Raw genomic sequence first — 22860 nt, 5'->3', positions numbered from 1 at the left:
TAACACCAAAAGAAAGCTCTATTGGGGAAAAAAAGGACATCAATTTTGTTTGGGTACAACATCGTACGACCGCGCAATTGTCAGTTAAAATGACGCAGTACCGTATTGCAAAAAATGGCCTGCTCATTAAAGGGGTAAATCCTTACGGTCCTTAAGTGGTTAAAAGAACATTTTAGCGTCACATCACTATATAATTATTTGTTGGTAAATTCCTAAAAGATAAATGGTTTGGATTGTGTATTTTCCCACAAGCTTCTAACCAAAGTGCTTTGTTCCTTGACATAGCACTATAAACAGAGTGCCTTTGTTCTAACTATTCATTACGACAATTCATTAATAAATGCACATCTTGACCACAAGTAAATGCTTTACTCTGCATTATGTATAGGGCTCGTTAAACTAATTTTTATACAGCAATTCCGAACAAGCATAAATGGGTACTGTGTAGAAAAATGAATTTTTAGGCTTGTGAGAATGCCTTTGATGATAAAATTATTTTGCCTATGTATTTATTTTAATGAGCTTTTTTCTCATGATGAAAACTTTGCAGGCAGTCTTAAACATTTTTAAAATGTAATGTGAGTACTGGGAATATATTTTAATAAAACCTAATAAATTCTATGAAAATAATTTTAAAACAATTTATTGTTCCTTAAAGCTGAACTTTAGAAAAAAACAAAAAACATATTTTTGATATTTGCTTGTAATAATAATTATCTCTAATGATGTATGTCCATATGTGGGGATTCTTCTGTGTTTTATGAAACTCTTAGGCCTCGTACACACGACCGAGTTTCTCGGCAAAAACCAGCAAGAAACTTGCTGGGAGATATTTTTTTGCCGAGGAAACCGGTCGTGTGTACATTTTCGTCGAGGAAACTGTCGAGAAACTCAACGAGCCAAAAATAAAGCATGTTCTCTATTTCCTTGACGGGAATGGAGAAAATTGGCTTGTCGAGTTCCTCGATGGCTTCACAAGGAACTCGACGAGCAAAACGATGTGTTTCGCCCGTTGAGTTTCTCGGTCGTGTGTACGAGGCCTTAGTTTCTGTCACCTCGTCGCTAGTGTGAGCATCAAACGAACAGCATTGAAACTAATGCCGCGTACACACGATAATTTTTCGGCATGAAAAAAAACTTTGTTTTTCAGCATGTCCAAAAAACAAAGTTTTTTCAACTTCATCATCAAAAACGACGTTGCCCACACACCATTGTTTTAAAAAAATGATGAACAAAGCGCGGTGACGTACAACACGTACAACGGCAATCTAAAGGGGAAGTTCTATTCGCCTTTGGGCTGCTTTAGCTGATTCCTTGTTAGTAAAAGACGATTCGCGCTTTTTTGTCTGTTGCAGCGTGATGAATGTGCTTACTCCATTATGAACGGTAGTTTTACCAGAACGAGCGCTCCCATCTCATAACTTGCTTCTGAGCATGCGCGGGTTTAAAAACATCGTTTTAGCCCACACACGATAATTTTTTACAACCCAGAAAAACTACATTTTTTAAAACGACGTTAAAAAATGCAGCATGTTCGAATTTTTTTTGTTGTTTTTCAGAAACTGAAAAACGATGTGCAGCCCACACATGATCATTTTAAATGACGTTTTTAAAAACGTTTTTTTTCATGCCGAAAAATGATCGTGTGTACGCGGCATTACAGTTCCGGGCTCTCATACAGCCCATACAGTAAAGGATAGTAGATTGCGCTCCACTTTGCCTATTCCTAAAACATTTTGTATTGTTTTAACAGAATACAAGGCCTTCTGTGATAGTACAAGGGGAGAGGTTGATGCCACAATCTCCCCTTATCCTGGAATATTTAAAGTATATCTGAAGACAAAAATTTTTTTTTTAAATTTTTAAATATAGTAAAGGAATGTTTGAAACCAATGTCAGGATTTTCCCTATCTGTCTCACATTGGAGAGAATTCCCTTTACCTCCACTCCTGTACACACAATGAGAAGTGAGAAGAAATATCTCCAAAATAAAGAAAATCCCCTCTTAGACAGTTGTCACTGGAACAAGTGAGTCCATTGGATGGTTTCCCCTCTATCCCTGTTCTGGTGACAACTTATCGAAAACAGTTTTGTGGTTTTACCTTAATTTTAGTCCCAGCGACAATGATAATCAGCAAAGCACAGAAGCCCTGTGAAGAATTAGGTACATGGAAGACAAAAGTGGACTGCATGGTACTTGTAGTTGCTGAATCGTTTTGCCCAACAAAAATAAATAAGTTGGGGTTTTCAATACACTTTGATGGTGTCATCTTTAAGCCTTGAACTGCATTTTTAGAGCACAGCCTACATTTACAGGGCTTCCATTTCGCATACAAACATCTTTAGTTTAGAAGTCCACCCCATTCAAATGTTATGGTAATCTGGTAATCTCAGAAGTGATATTCGTAAATCCTAATGTAACAAATCGTGAGCACTAACGTTAAAGTAGATCCATCATCACAGCCACCACTCATAATATCCCGCCTTGGAAGTTGAAATAGTTGACTTCTACAATACACTGCACTTTTGTACATCAAAGTACAGCACCCACAGTTTGATGTACAAAAATGCTGTGCATTGTAGAAATCAACTATTATAACACAAATTGCGGTATATGCAGTAGAGATTTTTCTTTTTTTTTTTCTCTAAGTGCTGTTGAATTTGGCTTATATATTAAAATGTGTTTAGTCGCACATAAAGCATAGAAAGGATGTTACACAGCACGGCTAACCGATCCATCCCTACGTGAGAAGCCCTTTCAAAATGTGGCTGCAGTGGGTTATCTAGAGCTCATCTCAAGGAACATTAAGTGCACTTTGCGGCTTTAGCACAACTGCAATATTTTATTATCAGCAATAGCACCTAATTGAATGACTTCACTTGATGCACAGAATTGCTCTTTATTAAGAGCAGGGATGCCCAAATTTTTTTTTTTTTAACCATGTAGATTTAAACTAAAATTGGTTTAACAGTCATCCCAATGACAGATAGTTTATTGGTTGTTATGGCTTAATGCATTTTGCACATCATCAATTTTAGCAAACTTTTCATGACTAAGATTAACTTTGTACTGTATGTAATTTATTGCATACATTTATATAGTGCTGTCAATTTATGTAATGCTGTTTATATTGTATATTCACATCAGCCTCTGCCTTTATGGAGCTCAAAATCTAAGGTCTCTACCTCATATGCATTCACATACTAGGGCCATTAAACCTACCAGCAGATCTTTGGAGTGTGGGAGGAAACCGGAATACTCAGAGAAAACCCACACAAGGACAGTGAGAACATGCAAACTCTATGCAGATAGTGTTCTGACCAGAATGTAAACTAGGGTCCCCATTATTGCAAAGCAGTAGTGTTAGCCAATAAGCCACTATGCTGCCTTTCCTACACACTTTTTAGGATTATGGAGTTTGAGAAGATCAGATGAGCCTTCTCTAACATTGGAGCAGCTCTCCTTCTTTTGCAGTGATGATAGCATTTGTTTCTCCAACTAATATAACCCAAATAAAGACTCCAGGATCCTCTCCTATCTGCTTATATGGAGCACTCCTTCCATGTCACTGTAACTTTCATACAAAGAAGTGTACACTGCAAGAAGGTATTTAAAAAAAAAAAAAAAAGACTAAGAAGTAACCTTAGAAAGCTAATGGGGACTATTTTAATTGGCAAAGGATTTGTAAATCTGCAATTTTGTTCCGTGCCATTATCCAGAAACCCCTGCTAGACTGCACAGTTGGGTTCGACGGTCCTTTCTGTCCTCGTATAGGAGTTTTGGGTACCTTTGCCAGCTGTATGTAAAAAATACATTTACAGCAACCTTGTCGGTGGGGTGTAGTAGGAGAGTCTCCTGTAAAGGAGGAAAGTTTAAAGGGTATGTTCATCTTCACCAAAAACTGCCTATGCAGGTAACGGGTGCCGTGGATAGAACAAACTGTACAGCTTTGATTAAAGTAAAAAATGCTCTTCCTATAGTTGTAGGCATTTTACATGCCTCCTGAAGCCTGGCCAAAAAACTACCAATGGTGGCATCCCCTCATCCTGCCTTACTGCCCCTCCACAGATTTACGTTTGACTTTTTGTTTCATCTCAGACATCAGTTATTATACTCCCATGGCTTTTCTGCTAACATACAGTAGATTTAACATAGCCAATATCATTTAGATAATTTTTTGTGTGCATGTCAGCCAGCTTCTGTAGGACATGCATGCTGGAAAACCAGCAACCGACCGACTCCTGATCAGCGGTCTCTGCTATTGGCTGTGGAGTGTTCTGGAGAAGGGGGCGTCCCCTTGTCAAAACGCAACAGCTCAGTGGGGGCGATCGCTGGACTAAGCTTGCATCATTAGTACAGCGGCTCCCAACCGGAGATGTCAGCTTATTTTTTGTGCAACCCGTGGGGTTGCACGAAAACAAAAAACCTGCAGTGTGTACCAGGCTTAATTTCTTGCCCTCCTGTCCTATCTCTGAGATACTGACGAACTATAACGAAAATAAAATAAGAATTTTTTTTTTGCCTTAATATCTACCTTAAATCAGATTGCTAGTTGCATATTGTACTTGTCCACTTGCCTGTGTACTTTTGGAAATGCCAGTAAAGACTTGACTGTGCCAATAAAATGTGGGTGTTGTGTCAGTATATTTCAATCTGCTACATTGCAGGGGTGGATCCAGAGTCTAGTCTTGGGAGGGGCACTGCCAGAAAATATGTTTTTATTGTAAGCAATTTATCAGGGCAATGGTTGGTGTTGGCGCTTCAATCATCACGAGACCATGGTTGATATGTCAGGATGATTGAAGCGCATTATTTCTATTATTACATTGTTATATAAAATGAAATAGTTCTCACCATAATGCAGAATTAGTGGGAGCCCTGAGTGTGTCACTTGTCATTTCACCTGCCACATCACCTGCCTTCAGATGCGGATTGTCCCTTGCCAAGTCACCTACCACCAGATGCGGAATTGTCACTTGCCACATAACCTGCCACAAGTTGTGGATTGTCACTTGCCTGCCACCAGATGTGGATTGTCACTTGCTACCAGATGCAGGTTGTCACTTGACACGTCACCAGCCACCAGATGCAGATTGTCACTTGCCACATCACCAGCCACATGTTGCGAATTGTCCCTTGCAACGTTGCCTGTGACACGTTGCAGATTGTCACTTGCCACACATTGTGGATTGTCACTTGCTGTGTCCCAGAGTGAAGACAGGCAGCAGAGAGATGATGTGATCTCTCAGCTGCTCACGGCTGCACAGTGAGGGTGGAACTGTGGTGATGCAGGGTGGGTGGTAAAAGATGATGTCATTTCTCTGCTCCCCCGCCTGCCCACCCGCTCACCTGCTGACTGGCTTGTTTACCCACTCACCTGCAGACATGCTGACTGGCCTGCCCGCTGGCCTGTCACTAGTTTCTCTAGGGGGGCAATTACCCCATTGCCCCTCCAGTAGGTTGATGACACTATTCTAATGTCTCAGAATATTTTAGAAGCAGAATCCTAAGATGTATTTTTTTTAAGGTACATTTATGATTATAAAAGCAAAATAAAGTTGGTAAAGCTGAAGTACTGTAAAGCTAAAAAGTGTCAGCAGTCTTTTCTGGCAAAAAACTTTTACGTACATGCTAGCAATTTTTTTAAATCTGTACACTAACTGCAATATACATGCAGTGCAGTACAGTCCTGACATCTTACAAAAACCAGGAATGGTTTTGTGCCAAGAGCATGTATTGCCAGGGAGCATTTGTGGGAGTTACATCATCAGTGCCTGCCCAATGGGCAAAGCACGAGAAAGAGAAGGACATGGCACTGATAGCGATGAAGTGGATACAGGCTGGCCACCCCCATTACCCTTTACTACCACCTTGATCTGACAGGACACATTTCAGTAACAGTGCATAAAACAGGACTGTGACAACTGTCAGAACAGTTACAATTAAGAACATCAAGTAACAAGTGAAGCCAGTCAATAAATTGCTATGCTATCCAATAAACATCCAAACCATGATAACAACAAAATATCCCCTTGGGTTACATTAATCTGACTTTTGTAAAATCCAATGCAGCAAGGTTGAGTAGTCTGCCAACAGCTTCCCCCATGCTGAAATGTATGTGGGCAAGTCTACAGTGGACAACATCCTGGGTGCGGGTTAGGTCAACTAAAGCCAGATCTATCAGGTCACTATCTTGTGGTGCTTGCTATCATGGCCAATACTACTTTGTAAGCTGATTAATCATATTATCCACACATAATCAGAGATATATTGCAGTAACCAATGGCCGTATTAACTAAATAATGTGATTTAACACAAACTTTTGGAATATCTACTTACATACCAAGGGCCAGATCCACGTACCCTGGCGCATATTTCCGTCGGGCGTATCGTATCTAAGATACACTACGCCGCCGTAACTTACTTTTTTTTTCGAATCCTCAAAGAATGGTAAGTTACAGCAGCGTAGTGTATCTTTGGCGGCGTAAGGGCGCGCAATTCAAATCGATGTGATGGGGCGTGTTTTATGTAAATACGTCGTGACCCGACGTAAACAACGTTTTTTTTAACGGCGCATGCGCCGTCCGTGGGGGTATCCCAGTGCGCATGCTCGAAATTAAACCGGAACAAGCCAATGCTTACGACGGTGACGTCATTCTATGCAAATCCCTATTCGTGAACGACTTACACAAACGACGTAAAAAATTCAAAATTCGATGCTGGAACGACGGCCATACTTAACATTGAGTACGCCTCATATAGCAGGGGTAACTATACGCCGGAAAAAGCCGAACGCAAACGACGTAAAAAAATGCGCCGTCCGTACGTTCGTTCGTGGATCGCCGCATCTAGCTAATTTGCATACTCGACGCGGAATTCGACGAAAATGCCACCTAGCGGCCGCCAGAAGAATGCACCTAAGATCCGACGGCGTACTAAGACGTGCGCCTGTCGGATCGAGCCCAGATGCAGTCGTATCTTGTTTTGAAGATACAAAACAAAGATACGACGCAGGAACTTTGAAATTATGCGGCGTATCAATAGATACGCCGGCGTAATTCTTCTGTGGATCTGGCTCCAACTTTGTGTTCAAGGCTATAGTTTACCCAGCTCAGCAGCTGTCAGACTGAGGAAAGTATGCACATACAATAGTGTAAAAATAACATATTTCTGCATCAGGCTAAATATTGTAATACAATACAAACTTGAGCCTGGGTGCAGTGATTAGGCTCAGAACAGGATTGGAAGACCTAACTCAATATGGTGCCCATGCAGATTTCAAGTGTTTTTTGATAAAACATGGTAAATTTGCTAATTATCCACTGGCAATTACCCAGAAATGGCAGCACTACAAAATAAAGGGGAAATCTGAGTCATCTTCGCCTGCTGTATAGCATGGTGTTGTTCCTTCATGTGTGACAGATTTGCTTTAAGCATAGCTGTTCTTACTCATGCTTCTTGATCTGATAAATAGTTTTGAGCCTTGGGGTTATTTTGTTCCAACTTGTTTGTTCAATTAAACAGTTTAAATCAAATGTTTGAAAAATGAGTTGTGAAATATGACCTTTCATGAAGATCGTAAAATGGAGTTTTCCAACTTATGTAAAATGTGTATATCTTATCACCTCAAAGTGGAAACTTCCCTGACATCCCTTTTTTTTAACAACAATTTACAGTAATGAGTAGGGATAAATCTGCCAATGCGTATGTAATAAGTCTACTCAGCAAACACTTGAAAACCTAAATTAACCACAAATGGACTTCAGTAATGACTAAGTTTACCAAATCCATCTCTAAAAAAAGGTTTGCAGAGTTCTACCTAGCCACACTGGTCAGCAAGTCTAACAATGAGACTACGTAATGGGGAAACCCATCATGCCCTTTTATATAGTAACTCACAAAGTGATTGAGGTCTACTAAAACCACTTTAAAGTAAATCTAAACTCTGATATATGACAATTGAAATATTTTTTTAAAATATTATTTGTAGTTCAGTGCTGCTGATCTCCTCCAGCATCGTTTAGTCACTTCCTGACTACTTGTTACAGCGTCAGCTGCACATCAGTGGCTCAGAAATGACTTCTTGAAAGTAACACTGACCATGTCTGTGTAAAGTGTGTCAGCATGGCCACATCTAGTCTCCATTGGGGCACATGTCACAGGGTGACAATGCATAAGCACAATTGAAAGTTCTTCCCACATAATAGGAAATGCCTGAACAAGGACCTGTATGGCAGGATCTTCAGTTATTCTTTTCATAAAAGCCTGTCATTTTTTTAAATATTAGCACGTTAAAGCTTGTTGTTTTAGTAATTGGGTTTACATCTACTTTAAGATAATTAAAATATATAAAATGCACTATTAAGATATCTACTCAAGAGCCCTGTATTTTGCTTTCGTAGGTTACCCTCCTGGGTCCGTCCCCCCACTTCTTCCCACCATACCTGTAAGTCCTGGCCGGACGGAGGTGGAGGGGAAGAGGTTCCACTTGTATGCGATACCATCTCCTCAGAATGTCATAACATGTTGCATTCTATCATGACAAGGTATCTCTTGATGTAATAGTAACCTTAACTGTTATGCCCCGTACACACCATCACTTTATGTGATGAAAAAAAACGACATTTTCTGTGAAGTAAAAAATTACGTTTTTGAAACTTTAATTTTCAAAAACGAAGTTGCCTACACACCATCGTTTTTCTCACAATGTTCTGGCAAAGCAAGGTTATGTTCACCACGTTTTTCCATTGAAGCTTGCTTCATAAGTAGCTTCTGGGCATGCGTGGGTGAAAAAACGTTGCTACACACGGTCAATTTCTGTGAAGTAAAAAATGACGTTTTGAAAAACGACACATAAAATTGAAGCATGCTTCAATTTTTTTTTGTCGTTTTTTACAAGACATAAAACAACGTTTTCCCCCACACACGGTCATTTAAAGTGACGTTTTTAAAAACGTCATTTTTTTTCATCACATAAAGTGATGGTGTGTACGCGGCATTATATAATGATCCTGGTCATACTTATCTCTACCTTGGAACTCTATATTTTCTTATGATTGGAAAGCTCAATAAAGTTTATTCCAAAAAAAAAAAAGTAAAAAAAAAAGAAAGAAAGAAAGATATCTCTATATCACTATAAAAGGGTGGCTAGAGCCGATATCACCTTTAGGGTTGCTACAGGTGAAAACAGATCAGCACATGTTCTGAAGGGCATAGATTAAGCAGCATTAATATTTGCTTAAAATTAATACATGAGACACATGCTATCACCACTGCAGCAACAGAGAGCGTGTTTAACAAAATGGATACCTTTTTATCATTTAAAAACATTCTAAGCCTGTAAAACAAGTGGGAGATTCAATTTAAAAATTCATGGTTGGTGCCGGAAGAAATGATAAAATTTAAATTTGCATTACTTAAATTTGGCTGAAAATAAACATCCTTGAGAAGGGATCTGCCCTCATGACTTACCTATAAAATGTAGAGGCTCAACCTGATTGTATTGCATCCAGATCCATATAAATGTATGCCCAATCTGAAATACCTAGATACCCATTGCTCAGATGAAACTAGCATAATACAAAATGAGCCAGCAGTAGCTACTATTCAATCACTCCTGGCCACAAGATTTTTCCCTGGCAGCAGAAGACAATTTTACTAATATATGGAGTAGTTTTTGGCAGATATAGACATAAAGGCCTGATATTGGCATATGGACTATAAGAAGACCACAGATTAATGTTGGTCCCATCTTCTCAACGTTGGTCCATTTATGGAGAGCACCATACCATCATTACATTGATATTTACTTGGATATCAGTCACATGGTGTGGAAAGTTAATTTGCATGGTAAACACATCTGCATGTATTCTTAGTCATTTTCACCCATTCTTATTCTGCAACGTTTAGGCATACAGAATTCTGGTGCAGGTATATGTTATATGTGTAAGTATATGGATAGTAGAACTCTAAGGATGGTCTGCCTGCTGCAGGGAGAGTGGGGTCAGGAAGCCTAGTCTTAACATGTATGGCTGAGCTAAGCATACAAAAGCTTCTGCATAGAGCACATACTTTTATGCACAAGAACATGTGTTAACTGTATCCGTTTTCGCATGGAAATCCCATGATTTGTACAGATTTGGCCATGGCAGACACATACAGAATACAAATTTATAGCTATGTATAAACTGAAAAGAACATTCACTGGAAGAAAATAAGCGCAGCAAGTCTGAGCCTGTGAAGAAACTGTAAAAAATGCACATTCCACCTACATACAAGGATCTGCATGAAAAAATCACTCTGTGTACATTATTATAGATTATTGGATTTCTGAATGCCAATATTGCCATTTATATAATACAATCATAACAGGAACCTAAAATGTACAGGCCACTGCTGGCAATGCAGATGATGGTTGACATTCAGTGACACTTCTTTTGTTTTCCAATCATGCACAATGTGAATGACAGTGGAGTACAGCCAGTAAACTGTGAACTTGGCAGAGCTACAGGGTGGATACCAAAAAACTGGCACTGTTCTAAAGCTGGTCACTTTTTAAATAAGGAACAAATATGCATAACAAGTGAAAGCAGGCAAACAGCTTCAGGAGTCCATATTTAATTCCAAGGCTCAGACAAGATTTTGGCAGCCTTTTATCCATGTATTTCTATAGCTGAATAATCAAGTACAATTCTGTTTTATGTGATCAATAATAGTTATAATGGCAAGTGCATAAATCACATAAATTGACAGACAAAACATGTTGTATAAAAGAGTATAATAGAAACTAAAATAAAATTACATATGTAGCGATTGTCACCCTAGATCAGAATGTGTCAATCTGTGGCTTGTGGCTGCCAAAAAAACTACAAGAACCAGAATATCATCCCAGTCTTATAGTGGAATCATAGACTGTACTGGGACTTATAGTTCCATGACAGCATGGTACATGTATACCATAGTTGAAGGACTTGCTGGGAGATGCAGTTCCACAACAGCATGCAAGCACCAAGTTTCCTGTTTTTGACTTTGATTGCTAAAATTTAAGCATGAATATTACGATTACGACAAAGCAAGCATTTACCATAAGATAAACTAAGCATTTACAGTTTCAAGTATGGCAAATATTTATAAATTGTTGGTCCACCTAAAAGCAACATTCTGTTAATTTATCTTGTCTGCAGGCTGGGGGATTTAATCACCCAACAGTTTATATCTCTCAAGTATTCAACTGGTGAGTTTCACGTCTTTCACGTGTTTCAGTGGTGAGATCTTTGGGCTTTTCGAGTCTGTACACCTGGACAGAAGTATGAACACTTGTTTTCATTTTTTTGGGGCGAAAGTAGTGAGACTCCAAGGTTAATGGGAACACATCTAGTTAGCATGTCAGGAAAGCCTGTTCCTAAAGACCACAAGAAATATAGGAAACCAATTGGCTTAACCCAACACTAAATATTACTTTTGGCCAGGTTGACCTCTCAAACCACATAAAGGTCACAGAGTTAAATAGGTCTCAGAATGACAAATACTTGAGGAGCTTGGATAATAACAAATCTACTTTAGAAATGTCAAACATATGTTATAAAAGTCATAATGATTACCTCTATGTACGGTATGATCTTGCAAGACAGGTCTTCCAGTAGCCATTTTTTAGTAAGTTCGTGAAATATCACAAGTGGAAGGCAAAAAAAGATAATCAAAAAGTCCCAGAAGGCCAAATTTGCCAAAAGTGAATTAGATATACTTCTCATATAGTAATTGTGGCAGACTATACACATTACAGCCATATTGCCCATTATGCCAATTACAAAAATGATAATAGATAAACACATAACTGCATAGGCACCATATGAATCTTCTGTCAATGGATAAAATGGATTCTTTATGTGCAATTTTTTATTGTTGGTTGCATTTTTAGGTACCAATGCTTGATTAACCTCCATATTGTCAGAAAACACTTTAAGATCATTTGCAGCAAAGGGAATAGATCCGTTTAAGGACAAGGCATGCGGTTCTGTCTCTTTTCCTGCAACTGGACTTTGTAAAGTTTCATTCCAGTCCGCATAGAACTTTTTTTCGTTGTTGGATTTACTGGAGTTTTCATTGCCTTTCTTCCGTTGCCACTCGTATGTTTCCCTTTTATTTCTAGCCTGTCTGTGAATCATAACCTGATCCTTGTTATTTTGTTGCTCAGTATACCTGGTTTCCATGGATGTGTTGTTCACCTTTCTATGCTCCCAGAAAAAGGTATCAGATTGCATATTTGGTGATGGAGTTCTGTCTGCTTCTTGCATGTCACTTGGCCAGTGTACCTTCTGTTCAGTCAATACAGGTTCCTTAGGTTTACTTAAGCTCCCATGTATGAATTGACAAATAAGGTTCCTAAAATAACCTTCATGGGGAGAGTTCCAGTCAAAAGTTTGATTGGATGTCTTTCCTAAAGAAACTTTGTTAAAGTAGGAATACACACCGTGGCACCATCTTGAGCCATCTCCTTGCACAGTGTTTAGATCTTTCTGTAATTTTTGATTGCTCACTAATGTAGCTCCGAAGAACAAAAATATTGAGTAAAATGATAACTGCATGTTTCAAGTAGAACATTCAGTCAATAAAAAAGAAATAAATTTGCTCTTCCGTGCATGTCACTTGATCCTGGTGCACTAGACAAAAGCAGCAAAAAGAGACAAGAATACAAATATGTTGCAAATGACACTCTCTGGTTTTAAGTTTCGCCTTTCTTTCGAAGTATACTGCACCTGACACTATTAAATCATCATGGAAATTCACCTGCAGGTCAGGGCAGTGTCCTCAGCCTAGCATAGGTGTGCACGCTGGTAGCAGAAAAGTTATAGTAAGCTATTGCTGCACATCCACATAAATATGAGGGCTCCACCCTTTTTGTGCCACTGTCTTTGTAAGAACTGTTAGCTTTACTCCGGCTGCTCATTTAAAATTTTCTTTCTCTGCTTCATTGCAAATACACCAAGGCATAGGTCTTCCTCTTCCTAATAATCACAAATGAAAATAATCCCTCCCCGGCTCACTGTAAACAGGTTGAAGGGATGTCATCGGATCAGATTAAAGGCTGGACGTTAAAAGACAGCCAGAAAAGGCAAGAGAGACATGACGTTCCCATTGGATTTTCCTTTGTTTGAGTTGCAGAGAGGTGAGGAAATGATCGGACTCTTTTTTTTAGTTGTCAAGGTGCAGGAGGAGAAGAACCTTTGCCTCTGAAGCTGCTTGTCTCTGGTTGTACTGCTGCTGTCACTGCTGTGCATGGAGGAAAGTAGTGAAGAGCCCCGCCTGCAGGCTTTACAAGACCATTCTCTGCGCCTGTGTAGGGTTGTAAATGAGACAGCTTCTCTCCTCCCTTCTATACTGTATCTCTCCATCTAATGTCACTCTACACAATTATCACACCTTGCTGTGTGCCCTCATAGGCGTCTGGCTGCAGCCATTTAGAACAACAGAGAGGGTGCATAAGAAGGAAAAAAAAAACAAAACTTGTTTTAGACCAGCTCCAATGTCTTCGGAATTTTCCGAACAAAGGAAAATACCCTTCACCTCGGTATATTGTAGTGGAATTAGCAGCAGCGGTGCCATTCTCTGTCTGGGCAAAGCATAGCTACTTCTCTTAGCACTAAGGCTGACACAAAGGCTGTGCAGGAGGAGGGGGAGAGGGTGGAGAGGGAATCAGCAGAAGCTGTTAATTCTGCAAGTAAGATCTAGAAGCAGCTGCTCAAATTCTTTCCTACCAGGGAAATAGAAATTCTCTGCAGTGGGGAACAAAATGACGCTACCTTGTTATTTAGAAAAAATATGGTTGTAACAAATAAGGCATTTACCATTAAAGCCAAACTGTTTTGCTGCTTAGCTATGAGATTCTACAGTATACTGTATATATTTATAAAATATGGACATATCTACCTATCTATATACATGTATGTATATATACACACACATGTATGTGTGTGTGTGTATATATATGTATATATATATATATATATATATATATATATATATATATATATATATATATATATATATAGATCATAGCTAGCTAAGCAACATAGCAGTTTGGGTTTAATAGTTGCATAGTTACATAGTTAGTCTGGTTGAGAAAAGTCCAAGTTCAACCAATAGAAGGGGAAAAAAATACCCTAATATCCTATATCCACAGTGTATCCAGATGTTACATTCTTTATTTGCTGCTTAAAATAAATAAATACATTCTATAGCATGGCTATGCAAAAAAACAAAACAGTTTGTTGTTATTGTTAAATGTCTTATTTGTTGCTTTGGGGAAGAGAAAAATAAATGATGGGCCAGATTCACAGAAGAGATACGACGGCGTATCTCCTGATACGCCGTCGTATCTCTGAGTGTATCTATGCGGCTAATTCATAGAATCAGTTATGCATAGATAGCCCTAAGATCCGACAGGTGTAATTGACTTACACCGTCGGATCTTAGGATGCAATACTTCGGCCGCCGCTGGGTGGAGTTTGTGTCGTTTTCCAGAGTCGGGTATGCAAATTAGGTTTTACGGCGATCCACGACGGATTTCGCGTTCGTTACGTCGTCGCTAGTAATTTTTTCCCGTCGCAAAGTTACAGCTGCTTTAACATGGCTTAACTTTAGATGAGCCATGTTAAAGTATGGCCGTCGTTCCCGGGTCGAATTTCAATTTTTTTTTTATTTGCGTAAGACGTCCGGGAAAACGGAAGTACGTTACGCACGTCGCTGTTCAAAAAAAAGACGTCACTTCGCGCAAAGCACGGCGGGAATTTCAAAACGGAGCATGCGCAGTACAGGAGCGCGCCTAATTTAAATGGTACACGCCCCATTTGAATTGGGCGGGCTTGCGCCAGAAGTCTTTACGATACACCGCCGTAAGTTTACACGCAAGTGCTTTGTGAATCAGGCACTTGCGCTGAAAACTTGTGGCGGTGTAACGTAAACACGATACGTTACGCCGCCAGAGTTTTCTGTGAATCTGGCCCTATATATCTAGATATCTCTCTCTCTCTCTCTATATATATATATATATATATATATAAATAGAGAGAGAGAGAGAGATCTATATACACACACACACACACACACACTAGACTATTGGATTGGACTATTAGAGTATTGGGACACCTGCCTTTACACACACATGAACTTTAATGGCATCCCAGTCTTAGGCCCCTTCCACACATACAGATCCCGTGAGGATCCGTACCTTTCTCATCTGGTTGCTTAGCGGGGATCGCTCCGTTGATCGCCGCTGAGCCGGCAGATGACAGGGGGGATCGGATGAACATGGACCGTCTGTTCGTGTTTACCTGATCCAATGACGGATGAAAAAATTGGATTTTCCTCCGTCGGTGGAATCGAACCATAGCGGGGACTGATGAGATCGGGTGTCAGCGGATGACCCACTATCCCATAGGGATAAATGTATGTACGTATTTCATCCAAAAACGGATGGATGAAATACGGACCTACTGTCCGCACGTGTGAAAGGGACCTTAGTCTGTAGGGTTTAATATTGAGTTGGCCCACCCTTTGCAACTATAAAAGCTTCAACTCTTCTGGGAAGGCTCTCCACAAGGTTTAGGAGTGTGTCTATGGGAATGTTTGACCATTCTTCCAGAAGAGCATTTGTGAGGTCAGGCACTGATGTTGGACAAGAAGGCCTGGCTCACAGTCTCTGCTCTAATTTATCCCAAAGGTGTTCTATCAGGTGCAGGCCAGTTAAGTTCCTCCCCCAAACTCGCTCATCCATGGTCAAACATTCCCATAGACACACTACTAAACCTTATGGTCCTAGGGGGGGCCAACTCAGTATTGAACCCTACGGACTAAGACTGGGATGCTATTGACATTCATGTGCGTGTAAAGGCAGGCGTCACAATACTTTTGGTAATATAGTGTGTGTATATATATATATATATATATATATATATATATTTTAAAGCTGCACAATTAAAAAGAAAACAATAAAGTTAAAAAAACAGAGCCATGCATGTTCAAAATATTTCACATTAATTTATACAGTATATTTATTTCATAAAGTTTATTCTGAAAACATTCATTTTCTGACACTTACTGAGGAACATCATCTTCTTGTAGACCCAGATTAACAAGGAGTACAAGTGTTGGCGTATGTTATTTAGTACAATGGTAAAAAAGAATAAAAATCCTAACACACCAATTAACAAAGTTTGCTTTGAATTGCCTGAGGGTAAATCCATTCATTCCTTCTGCAAGCATTGTGCAACATGTATTTAATTCCTTGGTCAACAGGATCTGAACATTGAAGCACACAGATGTGAATATCTTAAATATTTCTACAACATTGTATATCTGTAGCATGGGGCTCATTTATATATCCAAACATGATGCCTACTGTCAGTAAACACACACCCACATCAAGGAACGGTGACCCATTCAAGAAACAAAAAAGCCTAAAAAAAAAAAAAAAGTGAAGGGCAAAGCAAAAGTGAAGGGCAGGGCAAAGCAAAAAAACATGCTGCACATTTGCTTATGTTTTATCCTGTTAAAGACCCCACAAGTACAGAAAATGACCTGTTGATCTACCAGAATTGTATGTAGCTCCTAATTCCTGTTGGGGGTTGACAGTGCACAACAATTTTGTGGACTGAGTGCTGTCAGCCCTGCCCAGTTGTCTTTTGCTGAACTGTTTAACCACTTTAATGGCAGGCACTTTTGCCCCTTCCTGCCCAGGACAATTTTCAGCTTTCAGCGCTGTCGCACTTTGAATGACAATTGCGCGGTCATGCAACACTGTACCCAAACTACATTTTAATAATTTTCTTCCCACAAATAGAGTTTTATTTTGGGGGAATTTGATCACCTCTGGGATTTTTATTTTTTGCTAAACAAACTAAAGAAAATGCCCACATTTTTGATAAAAAAAAATGTTTTTCTTAGTTTCTGTCATTAAATTTAGTTTTCCCCTTCACTGACGGGGACTGATGAGTATGCACTGATATGTAGAATTGCTGGGCACTGATGGACACCAATAGGTGGCAGCACTGATGGGCACTGATAGGTGGCACTGATGGGCAGCACTGACGATGAGGTACTAATTGGTTACTGACAGGTTTTACTGCTGGGCACTGTGGTGGGCTCTGATTGGCACTGTGGTGGGCACAGATTTGCAATTTATTGGGCACTGGCAGGGGTTATGGTGGGGCACCGATTGTTAGCTTTCTTTTGGTGGTATTTGATCACCTCTGGGGTTTTTATTTTTTGCTAAACAAAATAAAAAAGACTCACATTTTTGATAAAAAAAATGTTTTCTTTGTTTCTGTCATAAAATGTAGTTTTCCCCTTCACTGACGGGGACTGATGAGTATGCACTGATATGTAGAATTGATTGGCACTGATATGCAGCACTGATGGGCACCAATAGGTGGCACTGATGTGCAGCACTGATAGGCGGCTGTGATGGGCACTGACAGGCGGCTGTGATGGGCACTGACAGGTAGTACTGATTGGCACTGACATGTGTTACTGCTGGGCACTGTGGTGGGCTCTGATTGGCACTGTGGTGGGTACAGATTGGCACTTTATTGGGCACTGGCAGGGGGTTATGATGGGGCACTGATTGGTAGCTTACTTTTACAATCGATGGGGGCTGTGCTGATAATCAATGTGCTGATTATCAGCACAGACCCCCCTCTGAGAGGGAGAGCCGCCGATCGGCTCTCCCTGTCAGCGGGAACTGAGGAATGCCGCTTACCGGCACTTCCTGGTTCAGGCTGTGATTGGTCACAGCTGATCACGTGGTAAGAAGCCTCTGTCAGAGGCTTCTTACCACGATCAGAGATGCGGTGTGTCAGACTGATGCGTGTCGGCATGTTATCCTTCTGGACTTTATATGACGCCTAGTCAGGATAACAGAGCCACTTCCCAGCCGTCATTCTGCATACAGCGGGCGGAAAGTGGTTAAACCCTCTCACTATCTTCATCTCTACAAAATAGACACTAAGACCCCTTTCACACTGGTGCGTTTTTCAGGTGCTTTGGCGTTAAAAAAAGCGCGTGTAAAGCACCTGAAAGAAGCCTCATCTGCAATCCCAATGTGAAAGCCCGAGTGCGTTCAAAGCCCTTTCACACTGCCAGTGCCCAAAAAACACTGGTAAAGCTCCGCTAAGACCCCTTTCAAACTGGGGCGTTTTTCAGGCGCTTTGGTGTTAAAAAAAAGCACCTCAATGGGAAGTGCTCCTAAAGCGCTGCAAAGAAGCTGCTTGCAGAACTTATTTTGACGCCCTGCCAGCGCAGCGCCTCAGTGTGAAAGCACTTGGACATTGGGATTGCAGATGCAGCTTCTTTCAGGCGCTTTACAGTTGCTTTTTTAAACGCTAAGACCCCTTTCAGACTGGGGCGTTTTTCAGGCGCTTTAGTGTGAAAGCACTCGGGCTTTCACATTGGGATTGCAGATGTAGCTTCTTTCAGGCGCTTTTATTAACGCTAAAAAGCATGAAAAATGCCCCAGTGTGAAAGGGGTCTAAGGCTCCTTTCACACTGGGGCGGGAGCTGCGGTGGTGGTATAGCGCCGCTATACTGTCGAAATTGCGGTGGTATTCGGCCGCTAGCAGTGCAGTTTTAATCCCCGCTAGAGGCGCATTGCTGGCGGTATAGCCACGGTGTCCTATTGTTTTCAATGGGAAGGAGCGGCTCCAAAGATGCTGCTAGCAGAACTTTTGGAGCGGTAACGCCAGCGCATCACCTCACTGTGAAAGCACTCAGGCTTTCACACTGAGACTGCAGGGCAGGAGTTTTTCGGGCGGTATTTAGGCGCTATATTTAGCGCTAAACCGCCTGAAAAACTCATCCGTGTGAAAGGGGTCTAAGGGGTGTAGTAATAATAATAAAAAAAGCACAGAGCTATTTATCCTGTGAAACTGAATGTACATTCATTCTGTGTAATGTGGGCATAATTAGATGTTACCATGATATTTTTTCTTCAAGTTTAATGTTATTCATTCATACATACATAATAGAGTGAATTAGGAAAACACTTCATTATGTCCACTAGATAGAGCTGATCATTTTGGGAAATATGGGCCAGATCCACAGCCAGCCGCCGTAACTTAAAAATTCCCATTTAAGTTACACTGGCTAAAAATTTCTACCTAAGTGCCCGATCCACAAAGCACTTACCTAGAAATTTTCGGCTGTGTAACTTAAATCCGGCCGGCGTAAGGCGTTCCCAATTCAAATGGGGCGAGTCCCATTTAAATTAGGCGCGCTCCCGCGCCGGACGTACTGCGCATGCTCGTGACGTCATTTTCCCAAAGTGGAGTTGGGAGTAGGCAGGCCTCCCCCAGGGGTCCTCCCACACAGCCCGCCCTACCTGCTCCGCTTAGAAGCCCAACGGGGCAGAGGGACTCCCCTATAAGGGAGTGAGAGGATCTAGCCCGCTCAACCAGCCCCGTTAGTCCTTCGCCTCTCTTTTTAGAGACCACGTGGTCAAAGTGCGTACATGTTAACCCAATTTCGAGTGCGTGTAAGCGTGGTGGTTTTTGTGGGAGGGGGGGGTGGGCGTACTAAGCGTAGGCTTACCTCGCATAGCACACCCACCGGGAGCCGGGCTGAGACCACCAAACTCAATTCACATGTAGCCGAGACCAGGATCCGAACCCCTAGCTGCAGAGGTGAATGGCTTGTCAGCGCAGTGCCAATCGCGTTGAGCCACCGCAGCTCCTTGCAGAGACTACTTTGAAGTCACACAGATATGAATGGCATTTGTTGGAAATCATGAGATATGACTTATCATGTGACTTTGCAATCCCAAGTTGCAAAGGCAAATCGCAAAGGGGTCTTAGAATGTTTCCATGTTTAAATCAACTCAGTGGAGCATGAGAGTCTCTAAGATTCCCATATATTGGCATTCTGTAATGCCTAATGCAAACTCTGCTTGAGAGTGCATGCTCATTTTAGGCATGTTCAGTCTCCTGCATGTCTGCAGTCTCTGACCATCAGTGTATTATGCCCATAGTATTTTACTATGGGGGGGGGGGGGGTTATTTACGAAAGGCAAATGCACTTTGCACTACAAGTGCAAAGTGCACTTGGATGTGCAGTTGCTGTAGATACGAGGGGGACATGCAAGGACAATAAAAAACAGCATTTTAGCTTGCTTATGATTGGATGATAAAATCAGCAGAGCTTCCCCTTATTTCAGATCTTCCCCTCAGCTCTACAGCGACTGCACTTTCAGTGCAATTTCAAGTGTAGTTTGCACTTGTAGTGCAAAGTGGATTTGCCTTTCGTAAATAACCCCCTATATATCCTGCTGTGTGTCTGCCATCTCTGATAATGCATTTTATGTCCTGGTGCCCATTTCCCCCCTCATTTCTTCTACTGGTATCACTAGGACAGGAAGTAAAACCAACCCCCTCCCGTGAGGTTACACTAAAAGCACGCCAGAAGTCCCAAATTTCCTTATTATGTAAAAGCCTACTGGACAGGTTTTGGCTGAAGTCACATTGTAAAGCAGGGTGCACTCTAATCGCAGTACTGTGTGTACCTGCCCTAAGCTCTAAGTCTAAAGCCTCCTTTAAATGAGTTTAAAAACACCAGATACAAGTTTTTGTTTTATCCTTCACAGTAATTGCAAGAGCGATAGATGTCTTTCCAAGTTAATAAATCCTACTATTATCATTCCAAGAACTCTGCATGTTTTCATAGCACACTGCCTCAAAAGCCCATCCGGGCTCATTCATTACTACAAGGACTGCTTTAACACACGTAATAAAGTAAACCATAGCAACCAATCAAAACTCCTTTTTCCAAATAAGATGATTCGCAGCACTTTGCATATAGTTTTGGCTCACTGCCTTACCTAATTCTGAGTACAAGACGTTGCTTGTAATATCTTGCATTTTAATTACATTTTTTCATAAGTTGAAACACACAAAAAAGATTAAAAAAAACTTGTGCGTGTGTATATATATATATATATACATATATATATATATATATATATATATACACACACACGCACACACAGTATCTGACAAAAGTGAGTACACCCCTCACATTTTTGTAAATATTTTATTATATCTTTTTATGTGACAACACTGAAGAAATGACACTTTGCCACAATGTAAATTAGTGAGTGTACAGCTTGTATAATAGTGAAAAGTTGCTGTCCCCTCAAAATTGCTCAGCAAACAGCCATTAATCTCTAAACTGCTGGCAACATAAGTCAGTAAACCCCTAAGGAAAAATGGGCCCAAAGTGTCACTATTTTGTGTGGCCACTATTATTTTCCAGCACTGCCTTAACCCTCTTGAGCATGGAGTTCATCAGAGCTTCACAGGTTGCCACTTCAGTCCTCTTTCACTCCTCCATGATGACATCACAGAGCTGGTGGATGTTAGAGACCTTGCGCTCCTCCACCTTCCATTTGAGGATGCCCCAGGGTTTAGGTCTGGAGACATGTTCGATGCTTGTCCAGTCTATCAACTTTACCCTTAGCACCTTTAGCAAGGCAGTGGTTGTCTTGGAGGTGTTTTGGGTCGTTATGTTGAAATACTGCCCTGCAGCCCAGTCCCCTAAGGGAGGGGATCTTCATCTGCTTCAGTATGTCACAGTACATGTTGGGATTCATGGTTCCCTCAAAGAACTGTAGCTCCCATGCAGCCCCAGACCATGACACTCTCACCATCATGCTTGACTGTAGGCAAGACACACTTGTCTTTGTACTCCTCACCTGGCTGCCACCACACACCATCTGAACCAAATAAGTTTATCTTGGTCTCATCGGACCACAGGACATGGTTCCAGTAATCCATGTCCTTAGTCTGCTTGTCTTCAGCAAACTGTTTGTGGGCTTTCTTGTGCATCATCTTTAGAAGAAACTTCCTTCTGGGATGACAGTCATGCAGACCAATTTGATGCAGTGTGAGGCATATGGTCTGAGCACTGACAGGCTAACCCCCCCACCCCTTCAATATATGCATCAACTCTGGCAGCACTCATACATCCATTTCCTAAAGACAACCTCTTGATATAAAGCTGAGCACGTGCACTCAACTCCATTGGTCAACCATGGCGAGGCCTGTTCTGAGTGGAACCTGTCCTGATAAACCGCTGTATGGTCTTGGTCACCGTACTGCAGCTCAGTTTCAGGGTCTTGGCAATCCTCCTATAGCCTAGGCCATCTTTATGTAGAGCAACAATTCAGATCCTCAGAGAGTTCTTTGCCATAAGGTGCCATTTTGAACTTCCAGTGATCAGTAGGAGAGAGTGAGAGCGATAGCACCAAATTTAACACACTTGCTCCCCAGTCACACCTGAGACTGTGTAACACTAATGAGTCACATGACACCGGGGAGGAAAAATGGCTAATTGGGCCAAATTTGGAAATTTTCACTTAGGGGTGTACTCACTTTTGTTGCCAGCGGTTTAGACATTAATGGCTGTGTGTTAAGTTATTTTGAAGGGACAGAAAACGTGTACCGTTATACAAGCTGTACATTCACTACTTACATTGTAGCAAAGTGTCATTTCTTCAGTGTTGTCACATGAAGTTATTTACAAAAATGTGAGGGGTGTACTCATTTTTGTGGAATACTGTATATCAAAAAACTCTCACAGTATAATAATAAAGGCTTACGCCACCTTTTGCATAATGTTATGTTACACCTGTATTTGGGGCATGTAGAAAGGACTCACCGCACTGCAAAGGGAAGTAATGCAGCAGGATGCACAACATGAGTCCCGGGTGAGACGCTGATCACTCGGCGTGAGTCTGGAGGGAGGCCGATGGTGCACTAAGTTATATGGCCATTTATGTTAAGTGCAGTTTATAATTTGCTTGTAAACAGGTTGTT

The 22860-nt window shown here is 41.0% G+C and overlaps 1 protein-coding gene across 1 annotated transcript in view; it reads right to left on the bottom strand.

Annotated features, from left to right (window-relative positions):
* GPR37 (G protein-coupled receptor 37) overlaps positions 1-13621 on the bottom strand; it is a 37245-nt gene extending 23624 nt beyond the window's left edge. The window contains exon 1 of the mRNA XM_040343698.1: positions 11602-13621. Within this exon, the coding sequence (XP_040199632.1) occupies positions 11602-12585 (984 nt within the window). The 5' untranslated portion in view covers positions 12586-13621. The remainder of the gene's footprint in view (positions 1-11601) is intronic.
* Between the last annotated feature and the right edge of the window lie 9239 nt (positions 13622-22860).

This window comes from Rana temporaria, chromosome 3 (genome assembly GCF_905171775.1).
Source record: "Rana temporaria chromosome 3, aRanTem1.1, whole genome shotgun sequence".
NCBI classification, from domain to species: Eukaryota; Metazoa; Chordata; class Amphibia; order Anura; family Ranidae; genus Rana; species Rana temporaria.
Note: the sequence above shows the minus strand (reverse complement) of the source record. Positions and strands in the feature narration are given on the sequence as shown.